The sequence below is a fragment of the Electrona antarctica genome (genome assembly GCF_951216825.1).
Source record: "Electrona antarctica genome assembly, chromosome: 1".
Lineage (NCBI taxonomy): Eukaryota > Metazoa > Chordata > Actinopteri > Myctophiformes > Myctophidae > Electrona > Electrona antarctica.
Genome location: NC_136806.1, coordinates 14,844,842 through 14,862,082, shown reverse-complemented (window position 1 = coordinate 14,862,082; position 17,241 = coordinate 14,844,842). Strand labels below are relative to the sequence as shown.

Genomic DNA, 17,241 nt, shown 5'->3' with positions numbered 1-17,241 from the left:
TGAAATTCTCCAAACTGTTAATAAATATTTCAATCAATCAATCAATCAACACTACTCCAACAGCCATGTTTGGTGCCCACTACTCCCCAAGGTAGAGCAACAGTGACCTCTACTGGTACTTAAATGTAGGGTACGTATTAGGCTTAGGCTACGTGATATTTTTTGGTTAGAACAAAAAGTTTTTTGTTAAAAGGTTAAATCCTTCTTCTGATAGTAAACAGAAGCCAATCAGGAGTGAGTACCGATTTATCAGCTTCATTTTTATATTGTTCCTGTTCCAGTCTCGGGTTCCAAATCAGCACAGCTCATTTCTTCGTGTCATCACTTGTTTAATCGAGGCATGGAGACCCCTAGGCTGTTACTGAGCAAAGCAATGAGTAGCCTGTGCCTACTGTACAATCACAAATATTGAGCTTTTTAACTGTTGTTTTAACCAAAGAAAATCACTTACCCTACCTTTAATTGTGTGTATGTAATGAAATGAAATGAAATCTATATTTACCCAGGGTATCTGGGCTAAGCTCAAGAACTTGTTTCCAGCCAGGCCCTGCTCATAGAACACATTTCATCGTAGTGGTTCAATGCCTTGTTCAAGGGCACTTCAGCGGTGGTAATTTTAACGTGTCGGACGGCTGATTCGAACTAGGAACCTTCCGGTATCAAGACCGCGCCGCTATCCATTCGGCCACCGCTGCCACGTAGGCCATCGTCAATGTAAAGTATGATAACCTCCTCAACATGCATCATCAGAGGGAGTGCAGAGGGAGTGCAACGAACTCCTTCAAAACCGCTCTCAAAGGGCACCTATACGGACGGCTGCAATTCGAAATTGGCCCCGTAAAATCTGAATCCCCCCCCACCGCCCCCTCCCTTTTTCCCTCACTGTATGTTTCTTTCCCCTTTTTACCTCCATTATGATGAATTCCTGTTCTGTTCTTTGTCTATAGAAGTGTCTATTTGTACGTCTCTAAATGTTTTGATGAATTGAACATGGTGGACCCTCTTGTAAACAAGTGTAATGCTTAATTGGGTCGTCCACTCACAGTTAACAGCCTTTGTATTGAGTTTGTGCTTGAAATGTACTGTAATTCTGCAAACTGTTAATAAATATTTCAATCAATCAATCAATCATCAACACACAATTTCCACCGGCTCAGGAACTATGGTCAAAGAGATTGTGATCCGGTTTAGAGAAATGGGAAACACGTACTCGTCGTGGTTCCGGTGGTGTGTTCCGGTTGGCGTCAGACCTCGAGTAATGTAGTAATGTCTTTACTCTGGTCAGTGGTCAGTGGTCACTCACTGGTCAGACCGTGGTGATGTAGCCTGGCGCGGCCAGACTCATAGCGAGGGTTCACTGATGTTTCCTCCCCGCATATGAAGAATCTTCAGTGAATCCCCGTTATGAGGCTGGCCTGGGCTGGCCAAGCCAGGCTAGTAGTGATGGGCCAAACGGATCATTTCAGTGAGTGAGCGATTCGATTCACGCTCACGGCAATGATCCGATTCAATGATTCGATCACGTTCACGGTTCAGTGGCGCTTCCGGTCCCTGCAGCGAGCACTATGGCCCAATCCCAATCCACTCCCTTGCTGACTCAATGAGCCCTCACTGATTTAGCTGCGCGTTCATGTGAAGTCTGCGAGGGCTTGAGGGATGTCCCATTTGAAATCGGTAAGTCAGTGAGGGCTCAGCCCCGCCCCTTTATGTGCCCTTTGCCAAAGTCAGCATCGATGCTGACTTTAGCTGACTTTGGCAAAGAAATTACCCACAGTTCATAGCGTTACCAGGGGAATGAGGGGGATCCTCCGAACGTCAATCATTTAAGTATGCAAATTAGTTATGGTTAGAATGTCAACAAACACAATAGTGCTTTCTCACTGTTCTCAAAGGGAGACGGAATTGAAGGATAGGCTATATATTTAATAACAATAATAATAATAAGGGAAACATGATGAGAAATGACTAATGAGCAAAGTAAAATAATATGGAAATGTAATTTATGATGAATATTATTATATATGAATATTACAACCCCTATCACACAGGAAAGTGTATTTATGAAACTAATAATAAAACGACATAAATAGACATGATAGACATGTCATGCATGTAGGCACTGGCTGTGAATAAGGACAGGTTTTATAAAGTGATGCAAAGTGTCATGAATGGCGGACTCATCTTCAAAGTGCTGTCCCATTCCTTTCACAACAATTTGGAGCCCTTGCAACCTCTCACCCTCAAGCACTTATACAGCTGACGTCACTAAAGTCAATGAGGGTTCAGGGCTCAGGGCTTGAGGGAGGCAATTGGGATTGGGCCTATGACAGACAGTGTGACTGTACTGTAGCTGTAGCAACACTCACGACTCAGCAGCAGCAGGCATCGGCGTAACTCGGGACACGCATGGTCCAGTGACGGACGGCAGTATAACCTGCACGGAGGATGGGTGTACATTATTTCTACATGCTTTTCCTTATAATGTGGACCAGGCCAAGCTGTTACAACACATCTGTGATAGGTAACGTTAAAAGTGATTTTTTTCAGTAGCTCCTAAGTAATGAGGACTGAAAAGAGAGAGAGATATATTACATTCCGTGTAAATCAACCAAGATCTTTGAGACAAAAGATTGTCAGAGAGAGAGGGGGGAGGGGTCGGCATCTGAAATTCTCTCTTGTTGACATCCCATTGTACCGCCTCCAGCATCTCGGTTGCCTAGCTGCGCCTCCCTACGCGCCTCGTAGGCGCAGCTAGCCAACCGAGATGTCAACAAGGAGGGACCGAAGAGAGAATTTCAGAGCTGCCAAAATGGTCAAGCACAGTTTAAAAAGGTAACAAGACAACTCACCCCTAAAGCCACTTTTGGTGAGTTGTCCAGACAACTCACCCCTAAACGTGAAGACATCTCACCCCTGCTTTTTTAGGGGTGAGATGTCTTCACTTTCCGGGGTGAGATGTCTTCACTTTTGGCCACTTTCGGGGTGAGATGTCTTCACGTTTAGGGGTGAGTTGTCAGGACAACTCACCGGGGTGAGATGTCTCGTATTCTTTGAGCTATACTTTACTGAATATTTCACAAGAATATAACACAAGAGTCAAATGTACGGTCAAATGTAATGTAGTTTATTTAAATATAGAAACATTGTAAACAAAGTTCAAACAGCAGTTTGTACAAAAAATATAAAAAAAAGGTAAACATCAAAAGTTTAGAAAAACATCAGTTTGTACAAAAAAATATAGAAAAAAGTTAAGTATAGAAAAAATGTAAACTAAAAAATATAGTAACAAGTTGTCATAAAAAATAAAAAAAAACATCAGTTTGCCAAGAAAGCGTACTGGTCGTTTCACTAGTCGTCGTGGCATCTTGACTGTACTGGCTGTACTGAATTTTAGGCCTCTGTTCCCTACCTTTTTAAAGGTAGGTTAAGCTCCACCCTTTTTTACCTCAACGACTGTCGTTCAGGTCATTTCATACTGTATGAGACAACGACCCCATTAGCCCTCTAATGTGACTCCAACCAACCAAACCTGTTTGATGGCCAGATGTGGGCCTATTTCGCACATGCTAATATGCCACCATCATCGTTGTTGGGGGGTGCTTCACCATGAATTCAAGGCTTGTGTGTGTGTGACTGAATATGTAGCCTTTGAGCTATACTTTACTGAATATTTCACAAGAATATAACAAGAGTTAAATGTACGGTCAAATGTAATGTAGTTTATTTAAATATAGAAACTACAGGCTACAGATGTAAATATATTTATGACACAGTAAAATGTTGAATTCGCCTTTAAGTATGTCACGGTCAAATGCATAATAAACCTTACAAATACAAACATTATTGTTTGTATGTAGGCTACCCAGTAGCCTACCCATATGATTAGATGAATGTGCAACTCACAGTCAAGCCCCTAGTCAGGGACCTCTATGGAACGATGATTGATATTGCTTGTAACTTTATAATTTTTATCAGACATAATAATGCTATATAGTTGTTTAAAAAGTGACATAGTACTGCTTTAACCCATTTAGACCTGACTTCGAAATAAAAAAAAGTCTTCTGAAAGAATATATTCAAAGATTTGTGCTGCATTTTCACGATTTTTTCAAAAATAGCAAACCTACAAGCTCGTAGCGCGCCACTCGCTACGAGCTTGTAGATCTGCTATTTTTCAATAGCTTAAAGTATAACATAATGCTTAGTTAAAACACCAAAAGGGGTTCCCATCCAGAATGGGTTTAACTGTCTCATTCTGTCTCCTAAAACTCAGACTTTCTGCAGCATCTAACTAAATAAAGCTGTCTTCTTCTCTGCTCTCAATGTCAGAATGACTTATAGAGTTACAATGTGTAACTTTGTGTATGTGGAAAAAAGCCTCTCGATCACTCTCTACTTACTAGAACTATGCTTGTTATGGTTAGACCGAATAAATTGAGTTTGTTTAGCTATCCAGTGTGCAATCATTAATATATGTGTTCCTGTCGGGCGCCCGCTGGCCTAGCGGTCCAGGCGCATGCCACACATAATATGGCTCTGGCCTGACTGCGTGTCACGGGTTCGAGTCCCGTTCATGACGACCTTTGCTGCGTGTCTCTCCCCTTCTCTCTCTCTCCCTCTTTCCAGTCATGTTTAGCTTGGGAGGCAGGGTTGTTCCTGTCTACCTTCACTTGTATAAAAAGGCAAAAACATTTATTTTACAATATGCAATCATTAGCGACATTGTCACTCGTGTGTGTGTGTGTGTGTGTGTGTGTGTGTGTGTGCAAACTTCTGAAGAAATGTGAACTGAACCCCTCTCAATTTGGTTACTCCAGAAGAGTCCAGATGGCTGTCACTTTTCTCACATGCTAATGTAACTAGCAATAGCAAGATCATTGTCCGAAAGTTCGCTTCGTTTGGCAGGTGTGAAGGCTCATTCGAATCCTAATGCGTGTCTAATGTGTCTGTCTGTCACTGTGTGGGGATCCGAGTGGAGACTTTCTTCATCTTGTTTAAATATAAATACTTCAAAATTAAAACACATGTTTAGCTCAGCATGATCTATAAACTGTATAGCTAACATGGAATATGCATAATAATTGTGATCGGATCATCAATGGGACTCTGGGAGTAGGCTATCTATTGTAAACTTCGGATCATTTTGCGCTCCCGTCTCCGCTGTGCCTCGTTCATGTGCCCAAAAAAAAGAACAGTGGCGCGCGCACACACACACACACACACACACACACACACACACACACACACACACACACAGTAAGTCTCCGACGACACACTGCATCCGTTACTCTCACTTTACGTGAAAAGTCTATTTTTTAACATCGGCTTCTGAACACATTGATAAAATTCCCTGCTACGTTTCCTTGCTTTCCCTGACACAGCCAGTGTGAAGGCAAACCGCATCAAATTAAATATACAAGAATCCAAATTCTCCGCCCATACGCATTTGAGTCTACAGAAGTATTAGGTGAGAATGTGACCTAATTAGCAACTTTGTACAGCCGTCTGGTGGCAGTGTCTACTCCTTACAAGTGTTTCACCGGATTTTACTGTTAAATAAATAAATAATTAGCCGTGACTGCGCACGTCTGTAGGAACCGATAGTTAGATCCGAAATTGAATTATGCCTACTGTAATGGGTGCCACGGAAAGTACAGACAACTCACCCCGCAATGTCAGAAAGTGAAGACATCTCACCCCGGAAAGTAAAGACATCTCACCGGGGTGAGATGTCTTCACTTTCCGGGGTGAGATGTCTTCACTTTCCGGGGTGAGCTGACCGGACATCTCACCCCGGACATCTCACCCCGACATGTCAAAAAGTGAAGACAACTCACCGGGGTGAGATGTCTCGTATTCTTTAAAAATACTTAAAGGGGAATACCACTCATTTTCGACATTTTACTATGTCATTAATATACCTTAGAGGTGTTGTGTGGAAATAATAAAAAGGTCCATCTGTTCTGTGTTTCCTAGAAAAATCATTAACAAAAAAATCATTAACATGGTGAAACACATCTTGATGACATCATCAAGATGTGTTTCACCATGTTAATGATTTTTTTCAGACCTCCAGTTCTAGGAAACACAGAATGGGGGGACCTTTTTATTATTTCCACACAACAGCTCTAAGGTATATTAATGACATAGTAAAATGTTGAAAATGAGTGGAATGCCCCTTTAACGGCTTCTGCGACAAAGGAAAGTTTCATTTATGTTTCCGTTGGCTCCTATAGCAGATATATGCTTCTTTTGGAATATGTCAGCGTCACACCCACAGCGCAGCACAGGGGTACATCAGGCTACGTCAGATTGCATCCCATGTCGCTTGAAGTCGATGATACCGGACCCTACGGGTTAGGGGTCCAAAGGAGCTCAACCCGGGGGGTCCGGAGACGGGCTAGGTACTTCCCAACACTGGAGGGCTGGCCATGCGAGGCTACAGTTTCTCATTGTTCCTCGGTGTATCCACACACTGAGCGTGTGCACACGCACACAAAGTCCGTTCGTCTTTTTCTCTCTCTACTCTGCCGATGCGAACGAAAATGAAAGCTTGCAGGTACTGAAGGCTAGTTTGACTCATAGTCCGGGAACCGAAGGGTGATTTTTGGCTGAACGTGGTTTCGTCAGATAAAGTTTTTTTGTCAACTGATGTTTGTAGCTTGGGGTCACCTCTTAATAATTCCAGAGGGTGCCCAGTGATATCCCTTGGCCTTGGGCATTTTTTGTTATTAGCCCCTTAATGCCCGAAACACAAAATAATCCACCCAAAATAGAGTTTTATGGTATTTCATGCAAAATACTTGGTCTAAATGCATCAACTTTGATTTCTACAGTGTTTATGAATGTGGATATGCAATCCACATTGTATAAATGTATAACATTTATGATTAATGCATTATTTATTAATGCATATTATTAACCCCTTCATGCCTGAAAACCCCAACATGCCATAAAATATATATTTTGAGAATGAGATTGTATGCACAATAATCAAGTCAAATGTATCAAATCTGCTTTCTACCATCTGTATTAGTGAAACTGTAGCATATTTCTTTTCAGGTTGAAGATGGTGGCAACAACAGCCAAATCCAATTCAAATGATACATTTGTATGACCTAAATTATATCTATTCAATGGTCATCGTACTCCTGTCTAGTGACTGTGATGTTCATGTGGAGGACGCCCTTGCCTATGAGCTGGCACCAGTCTTAACTGCCATGTTCACAGAGGATTGAATGCAAATGTATATACCTTTTATTGAAAGGATAAGCCCCTTGAGATGCATCATCTCATTTTAGAGTGGGTCCACAGAACAGTAATAATAAACAGCATCATTGAATAAGCAAGGTATAAATATGAACATGCATATTGGAAAAGAGGCAGCACTTTGTTTGTTGTAGAAAGACAAAGTCCAAGAAAGATAAAAAAAAAAAAAAAAAAGAAAGATTAGAAGCATGAGCACGGTGTTAGAAGATGAGTGAAAATCGATTCTTTAAATACATTGAAAAGAAGTGATTGAAGTCTGATTACATCATGGTCATGATCAGGTCAGTCAGCAGAGATGCCAGGGAGACGGGGGTCAGCTAGAAATACCATGTCCTATCATGATATATCTCCTCCAATCACTGTAGCTACAAACAGCCGCCTTTTGAGGTCTGATTTCCACACTCCTCATCTTGTGCTATAGGCATTCCAGCAAGTGCCATCTGGACCTTCAGGTCCTGTTCCGTTAAGGAAACTATGGAGGAAACTAGACTACTAGTCTGGGAGAAAAGAATGGGAAAGGTCATGCATGTACTTCAAACCAGCTGCACTACCACCAACAGATTAATTGAGAATGTATAGATCCCCCACTTTTAAACATCTTTGTGGCAAAATGTTGATGGGCATCTTACACCAGCATGAGACCGAGAGTAGTTTGGATGGAAAAAGACAGATCTATCAGGCCACTGAGCCCTACCAATCTACCTAAAGACCTGCAGTAATAAGTGTAATAAAGTAATAAAAGTAATAAGTGTAATAAATATGCATTAATTAATAATGCATTCATCATAAATCTACTACATTGTGCCTATCCACATCCACAAACGCATGTAGAAAGCAAATTTGATGCATTTAGACCAAGTAATTCGCATGAAATACCATAAAACTTTATTTTCAGGGATTTGTTAGTATTTCAGGCATTAAGGGGTTAATAACTAAATTTGCCCAAGGGATATCACTGGGCACCCTCTTGAATTCGTGAGAGGTGACCCCAAGCTACAAGAATCAGTTGAGAAATAAACTTTATCTGACGAAACCACGTTCAGCCCCACGGCTCCCGGACTATCAGTCCCTCGGCTCTCCCTCCCTCCTATCTCTGGCCACTTTATTCATACTGAGCAAGCACAGCTAAACCAACCAAGCACAGAAACGCTATTAATTAAATGCTACCAGAACGCTTTTTATTTTATTTATTTTCGCCATAGCGCGTGCCCTCTCTGTCTCTCTCGCTCCTCCCGTCTCCGTCTGTAATAGGCCTATCTCACAGCCCGCTTTCCACGCCCACTTCCGGTAAATAGTGGTGTCATTTAACATTAGCATTTACACGTTTTTTTCTCTGGAGAATCTAAGTACATTTTCTAATGTGACAGAAAAATGTGACAGACCAATATTATTATGAAGCAAACAAGATGGTAAATCAGCTCGAACAGAACAAACCTTACCTTGAGAAAACAAAAGTTGTAGACTTCTTAAATTACCTCTGTTAACATGTAGCGTCTATGGAGTGACGTCACGCTATCACCACTAACCCCGAAAGGGGGCGTATTAAGGGGGCGGGGAAATTCTGTGAGATAGGCTGGCGAAAAGTTCTGGGAACTCTGATTATAATACTCGTGGACTGTTCCTAACTTCCTCTTCTCCCGTGTCCACTCCCTTGGCTTGAGTGCTGCTGCCTGCTGCTATCTGTCTTTCTAATTTTCTATCATGGATTGGCAATCTATGACATGCATGGATGCGCAGTTGCGCATTGTGCGTAAACACTCCACGTCCACTTCACACCTACTACACAGCTTTACAAAACTGCCTAGTGTCAATAATGATATACATATAATGGGCCATTGAATCGTGTGACCAGCTAAATAATATAGACAAGACATGAACCGAAACTATTGTTACATTAGTAACGCCCACAAGTTTTTATCAGCAATTGGGTAGCGTTCGGAGGACCATCATGAGACGGTCTGCAGGATCGAATCTGACCGCTGACAATTTATTTTCTCAGAAAAAACACTACTTCTACTGATGTTTAAGATTAGGGTTTTAGGCATAATTTTACTGAGGTAATATGTCATGTTAGGGGAGGGTGCTTCATTTTTGTTTAATCACTTGGGGAGGGGACTGGATTTTAATTTTCATTCAGAGGGAGGGTAATGGTATTTTAAGTAGGGATACCCCTGGAGGAAATGTATGTGCCCCTACTTAAATTTCGACCTGTCCCTTATATTGCAAACTGCCACCAATTCTCTTTATTCAGACCGCAGCCATCTTGCCAGCAAGGTGATACCTAGGTGACACTTCCCATAGAAAGCCCATTCATCCAAACAGAAAAGTCCTCTCTAATTATATTAAACACAGTCAAAATCACCAACATTGCAGCTGTAGGGAAAGCTTGAATTATCCTCTTTCAATCTGTAAAGTTTTTGTTTAATAAAAATCCACCGTAGACATTTTATGAGCTACTTCCTGTCAAGAAATCCCTTGCAGATGATTATTTTCTAAGTATCAGAGTATGGAAGCGCTCGTTATCAGTAAAGCAACCTCCTGCTGCCTCCCGCATTATGTGCACATTCAAAACAGGTGGTACGCATGGTCCGTTGAGTGATAGTCAACGAGCACTTCCAAACTCCAGCACTTAGTAAGTGTGAGACAGAGACGTTTTTTCTTTTAAGATTAAATATTCCAAAAAAGTTTTGTCAGTTAAATTAAGTCCGCTCACATCTACAAAGTACATCCTACACATAATTGTACATTCATTCAAACTCCTAACTCATGACTGGGGATGGGAGATATAGGTGCGTTATTGCTCTGAGTTTAATGATCATTACATCCACTGATGTGAAAGAAAATATTTTATTTAGGTACAAAACCATTTGGCAATATTTAATTTTGATGTGGTGTCATAATTATATATGGCACACTTGACTATCACGACAATTAAAACATGGCACATGGCAACATACTAAGATAGTATTGATGCCATGTTAACATCACACATCTATCTGAATAATACCCTAAAGCCATTTTGTTTCATTTGGTTCTGTTTTAAGGACAACGTCAGGTGATCGGGACCTCTCAACCGGTGCTGGCCAAAGCGGGGGACGAGGCGATCCTTCCATGTCACGTTGAACCAGCGGTCAACATGGAGAGAGGCAGTGTAGTGGAGTGGTCCAGACACAGTTTGCCACAGTTTGTTCTCATCCTCCGAGACGGACGCTACCTTACCGAAGAACAGAACCCGTTGTACAGCAAGAGGGCATCCCTGTTCCACACGGAGCTGCCTCAGGGTAACATCTCACTGAGGCTGTCCTGGGTGCAGCTCTCAGACCAGGGGACCTACCAATGTTTTGTTCCAGAGCTGGACAGCAAGATCCAGCTCCGCCTCCTTGTTGGTAAGATTTAATGTTCATAACCAGTGTTGGGCTTGTTACAAAAAAATCACACTTGTGTGAAGTGTGGGGCGCTCTTATCATCATACATCACATTCCATGCTCAGCCAATCAAATCATCACATTCCCAGAGCCATTGAAGGAGAGTTGCGTCATTGAGGTGGCAGAAAATGTGCAGCCCTCGAGTGTGACAAGGTGGAGTTTGAAATACATTGTTTTCAACCAGGGCGGCGTAAATATCAGCAATTAGCAATTTAGGCCTGTGTGCAACATGACAACTGTTTTAAAGTATTGTACAGTGTAGCGAAAAGGCCTTGTGCACACCTACTAGGACAGGTGCGTCGGAGCGGGCAACCAAATGCGAATCATGAGAAGAAAAGGGTCCCACACACTGTCTTCACTTATAGAGCAGTAGTTTTATTAGATGACAACGTTTCGGTCTAAACGACCTTCTAAACCACCTTCATCAGGTAACACACAGGTTACCTCATCTGAATAAAACTACTGCTCTATAAGTGAAGACAGTGTGCGGGACCCTTTTCTTCTCAAAGTATTGTACAGTGACAACTAAAGTCTCTGTAATGTTTATGTTGTACTATTACTAAAAAACGATCGAAAAAAATTGAGAATAAATTGATTTAAGATCATTAAAGCTGGCTGATGCCTGAGTACAGTGCATTCTGCCAACTTCCGGTCCAGGACTTTGTCACACTTCACCTAGCATTTCACCAATAGACGTCTATGTAGATTGTAGAATATAGCCGCCAATGGACTGGCCCCGTGAAGTGAACGGAGTTGTCAGAACCATAGATATTATAAAAAATAGATGCCTCACTGGCCGTTGCAGTTCATTGGAGCGACGTGTATCCCAATGAAGGCGGAAGTGCAGTGCTGAAGGCTTTTTTTTTAAACAAATCTTTATAACAGTCATGACAATACATTACAATACAAGACAAACAAACAAACAAACACAAACAACTTTATTATTGTTATTAATACAACAATACAACATCAGAGCCAGGGGGGATTAGATTACTAACAGAAAACATTAAAGAATGAACACAAAGCAACAGTTCTCCGCAGCTGTCTCAGAGCCGGAAAGGGCGTCTACGTATATATGTCTATGGTCAGAACTCTCTCATCTATTCGGTGCTGCACATTCCATGCTACAAACACACCTAGACACAAAGCTGTGCATAGGCTAGCGCCCCTTAACAATATAAATAAGATTCTCATCCATGCGTCCACTCCAAACCTCTTTTTTAAAGTGGTCATTCTGGGTTTCGAAATACACAAAAGAACACTATGATGCATTAATTTAACAATAAATGCGTATATAAGTTATATCTAGTCCATAGTCCAGGATTTTGTCAGAAGATCCCCATCTGGAAATATTTTGTGCCTATGGGGAACCATATACAATTTTGTTGTTGTAGTACTACCGGTTTCAAAACTATTCCAAATATTTGTCCACAGCGGGTTCAAAACAAGTGGTCAAACTGGTTGCTTCTTTTGGGATAGTTTCTGTATACCTTCTGTAGGCTGCTTAGTTTCTCAAAACCTGTTATAGGGGGTTGTTTCATAACCGTTGCACTGCAAGGGAAGTACGCAAGCACGGATCACACACACACACACACACACACACACACACACACACACACACACACACACACACACACACACACACACACACACACACACACACACACACACACACACACACACACACACACACACACACACAACTATATATATAAACTACACATACTATACATATGTACTATAAAGTGCTATGACTACATAAAATGCAATTCTAGTGCTGTCTACGTAACATGCTATAAGTCTGTATGAAAATGCTATCTAAGTCTACATAAAGTGCTATCTAAGGGGCTAGAGCAAGTGCTATGGGCCATGATGGAGTCTGAAAAGGTGGGTTTTCACTCAGACTACGGCGGAAGATTGGGAGTCAGTCAGTGCATAGAAGGCAAAGCAGCAGATGTATGGGAGTTTTTTTAAACTCATATTTTTAAACTCTCCTTGTCTTCTTTTCACACTGCTTCTCAAACTGTGATCTGGGGACCCCCAGGGGTCCTTGAGGGGGTTTTCCAGAAGGCCCCGCACCAACAAAAAAAAGTATTCATTATGTATGCAGAAATGTCCCATTTTGAGTTTTCAAAAGGTATAGACATTTTGAAAATAGCCAAAGTATTAGGGCTGAAGAGGTTAATGCATGTTTGAAGTAACTAACTACTAACTAACTAACTATTAACTGTAGTATTAAAGGACCACTTTTCAAAATATCTTCATATAATTGGTCCTCACTAATGTTCATGATAAAATGCCACCATTTCTTCTACTCTGCGTCTCATAGGAGTAGCCTGGCTAATAAGCCAGACCGAATCAGCCGTTGGCAAAAAAAAAATTGCCTGCCGGCGGATTACGGTCTGGAGAGGCTCAATAGGCCTATCCCACAGCCCCCTTTCCACGCCCCCTTCCGGTAGATAGTGGTGTCATTTAACATTAGCATTTACACGTTTTTTTTCTCTGGAGAATCTAAGTACATTTCCTAATGTAAAAATGTGACAGACCAATATTATTATGAAGCAAACAAGATGGTAAATCAGCTCGAACAGATAGAACAAACCTTACCTTGAGAAAACAAAAGTTGTAGACTTCTTAAATTACCTCTGTTAACATGTAGTGTCTATGGAGTGACGTCACGCTATCACCACTAACGCGGAAAGGGGGCGTATTAAGGGGGCGGGGAAATTCTGTGAGATAGGCCTATTGTACGCCCATTTCCTACACCAGAGAACTGGTGTGGCCAATCGGGACACGGTATGCAATATGGGCGGGCTTTGGTACATTGACGTTCAATGCTTGAGACCTTTGACTCACAGTAGCTCTGACCAATTGCGTCAAATAGAACATGTTTGAACCCGCCCCCCGGGAAACAAGATCCATACACAGCATCTCCAGACTCAAATACCACACGACAGTGTGATTTGAGTCTGGCTTATTAGCCAGGCTATCATAGGAGGGCTGTGGGCAGTTCAGAAACCCATCCACCAGTGACATCATCGCTAGGAAGATTATTTTTTTTAAACAAGATTTGTATTATCGTGAGAACGATAGCTTCCATTGTCGCATTGCAACTTTACAGGAATAGATTGCCTGCAGTTTCTATTAGCTTGGATTTCTGAACTGCCCACAGCCCTCCCTATGAGACACAGACCGAGTAGGAAAAAAATGGTGGTATTTTATCATGAACATTAGTGAGGACCAATTATATGAAGATAGGTTGAAAAATGAAGTGATCCTAGTATTATAGTCCTTTACTTGTGTAGTAAAATAACTATTTTTCTCTGAGATGTAGCCTGGTAGAATAGAAGTAAAACTATCAAAATTGTACTGGAAAAAAAAGTACAGTACTTGAGTAAAATATACTTAGTTACTTTCCACCACTGCTTGTTCTTTTATCTTTAAACTATATAATAACAATTATTGTATTGAGGTATAAAGAGCACCAAGTGTTTCTGTCTGAGTGAGCAGTATCTAAAATGTCCGCTAGATGGCAGCAAAACATAGCTTCAAGAATAGATGAACTTTGTTGAAGTAGGATAATAAAATACATGTAAGAAAGGTTGAGTTGACTCAAGTTTTGTTGTTTCACTTTATTGGAGTAAAAAGTATTTTTTTATGCTTTAGACCTTTCTTCTACTATATACTCTGTTACATCTCAGAGATAAATGTTGTAATAATTATTTAAAAAACTTCGTTACAAAGGCCTTCTCTGGTCACAAATATCAATCCTGATATGATGGTGGGAAAAAAATAAAATAAAAAAAGGCTATTGTGGGTGTATGGTATTTTTCTACTCTAAACACCCGAACTGCCTGTAGAAAAAACAGGGATGTGGGCAGGGAAACAAACCTACCCTTTTGATTCATTGATTGATTGAACATTTTATTTCACAGTATGTAGAATGGGTACAAACGAAAGCACAAGTCAATACATAAACTGTTACTTTGTGTACGACTCCATGGTAAAGCACTGAGACTTGTTTACACTGATAGTGTAGTGTTTTATTTTGTTTTTAGTTTTTTTTTTTAGATATGTTAATCATTTGTTTTTTACAGGGATTGTGTCTCAGCCAGTGCTCTCAAATGGACCAACAGACGGTGGCGTGTCGTTGACCTGTGAATCTGGGTGCTGGTATCCACAACCTGAGATGTCTTGGCTGGCCGGTGATGGAACCGTCCTCCTTGCTGGACCCTCTGTGACATACACACCTTCTCAACACTGTTATGACGTCCAGAGCAACCTGACGGTGACGCAACCCGGTCGGGTGACCTGTAGAGTTCACCTGCCACACATCAATCACACTGTTGACACACAACATGTCATCTCAGGTAATGCATGTTTACATCACTGTAACACCCTGAAACACCTCTGTCAGCAAGCATGGAGGTCCAGAGCTGCCAGTGCGTGATCTATTTCGTTTTTGCACTGCATGCGCACTCACACATGCACGCATATACGCCCGCATGTGGTCACTGAATTAAACAACCGCTCTGTTAAGTAGCTATTGTGTGAGTTACTTCTAGTTCAGAACTCCAATGGCCAGCCCAAGACAATAATAGCCACACATACAATACGCCACATTATCACATGAAAAAGTCTATTTGAACTGAAGTTTACATTCTTGCTGCGTATCAGATACGTTTCCTTAGATGGTTACTGGAAGGTATATGATTCTCTTAAAATGGTCTTGGACCGCATATTATGTCTTTCAGAGAGGGACATTCCTACAGATGTAACATCAATGGGAGCTGCAGGAAGTACAGCGATTGCTATTCCAGTGATCATCAGCATCTTAATTGCTATTCCAGTGCTGTATTATTATTGGAAACGGAAGATAACTATAGTAAGTCTATAGAGCTTTTGGAAAATAGTTGATATACAAGCCCACAACGTGTCACATCGCAGCTCGTTTTAAGCTTTAGATCGGCTAAAATGTAAGAACATTGTAAGATTTTTTTTGGTCGCGACAAAGGTGTTTGGGGTGGGTTATATAGTGGATATCGGGCTTCGTTCTTCAACTCAACCAGGTCTGTTCTGGTTGGATTGTAATCTTTAGGCTCTAAAGCAGTGGTTCTCAAACATTTTTCATACCAAGGACCCCCAAATTGACATTTATCCTATTTGGCTATGCTGTGGAACTCCCTCAAGGACCCCTTGGGGTCCCCACAGACCACTGCTCTAAAGATATGATTGTAATTTAAATTCTATATTATAGTAGAATTGAAGAAAACAAAAGAAACAATAATGTTGTGCAAACATATCAGCACTGAAATGCGCTAAAGAGAGTGCTCTTTAGTGTGAATGTCAGAATCGGAGTGGTTGGTGAATGAGGCCCAATGCCTCAGAGTGTATAAAGTATAACCTTTTATGCGCATACTAAAGGCTATGCTTCATTTTTGAGCCACGCCCTATGTGAAGATGAAAATGATTCTATTGTCTCCACTCTGACCAATCACTGTGTTGAATCACATCTCAGCTTTGACAGGAGAAGGCCAGGCAAGACGAGACAGAGCCACCAAACTGAGAGGTAAGGGGACGGGGGGGACGGAAGGAAGTGCGTGACGGAAGTGCGTTACAGGCAAGCATGACAGGCAAAGCGAGTAGGAAGTGTGTGACAGCTGCTTCCTGCACGTTTTCATAGTAACTGCGACATGCAGTCACAATAAGATATTCTAATCAGTAACACTACTTATTACTGCTGATAAAGATGGAATATGCTTTGTTCACTACATCAGTGATTTATTATGTCATTAAGTATGAATACTTTGGTGATACTTTATTTGAAGATTGATAAGGTTTTTTCACATAGTGACATTGACTAGAATGATTATACAGCATACATGTGCAATAATTCCACAATTACAATTAAAAAGAACCAAATCGTTGTTTGTGACAAATCTATCATGGTTAAAATGAAAGTGAAACACCCCTTTAAGCCTGTCTGACTGTTCTTTCCAGCTTTTAGGTTACCTACTCTAAAACCCAGACTAGAATATTTAATTTAATAGGTGGTTGTAAGCAGGTTCTGTATTCAGGAATAATGTATTTTAGCAAACATTACATTTGGTGTTATCTTTTTCATTTAGACTATGAACTGCTGGCTGTCAGAGAGAAGCTGTGAAGTTCTGGCCTCAGCTCTCGGCTCTAATCCTCATCTGAGAGAATTAAACTTGAACTTCAACATCCTGCTGGTGTCTGGACTGAAGAACTTCTCTAACGCTCCGGTTCGGTCTCTATCCTTGTATTACTCTATGGTCCCCACCCACGCCCCCTGCCTCCCAGTCCTTGCTTCATCCCCACCCACGCCCCCTGCCTCCCAGTCCTTGCTTCATCCCCACCCACGCCCCCTGCCTCCCAGTCCTTGCTTCATCCCCACCCACGCCCCCTGCCTCCCAGTCCTTGCTTCATCCCCACCCACGCCCCCTGCCTCCCAGTCCTTGCTTCATCCCCACCCACGCCCCCTGCCTCCCAGTCCTTGCTTCATCCCCACCCACGCCCCCTGCCT

The 17,241-nt window shown here is 41.6% G+C and overlaps 1 protein-coding gene across 1 annotated transcript; it reads left to right on the top strand.

The window, feature by feature from the left end:
• Positions 1-2,446: 2,446 nt before the first annotated feature.
• Positions 2,447-16,263, top strand: LOC306925331 (butyrophilin subfamily 2 member A2-like). The gene is made up of 5 exons (XM_079504106.1): positions 2,447-2,521; positions 10,314-10,655; positions 14,792-15,064; positions 15,449-15,579; positions 16,213-16,263. Exons 1-5 carry the CDS (start codon positions 2,467-2,469, stop codon positions 16,216-16,218), a joined length of 807 nt encoding a protein of 268 aa, XP_079360232.1. The 5' UTR covers positions 2,447-2,466; the 3' UTR covers positions 16,219-16,263.
• The last annotated feature ends 978 nt before the right edge of the window (positions 16,264-17,241 follow it).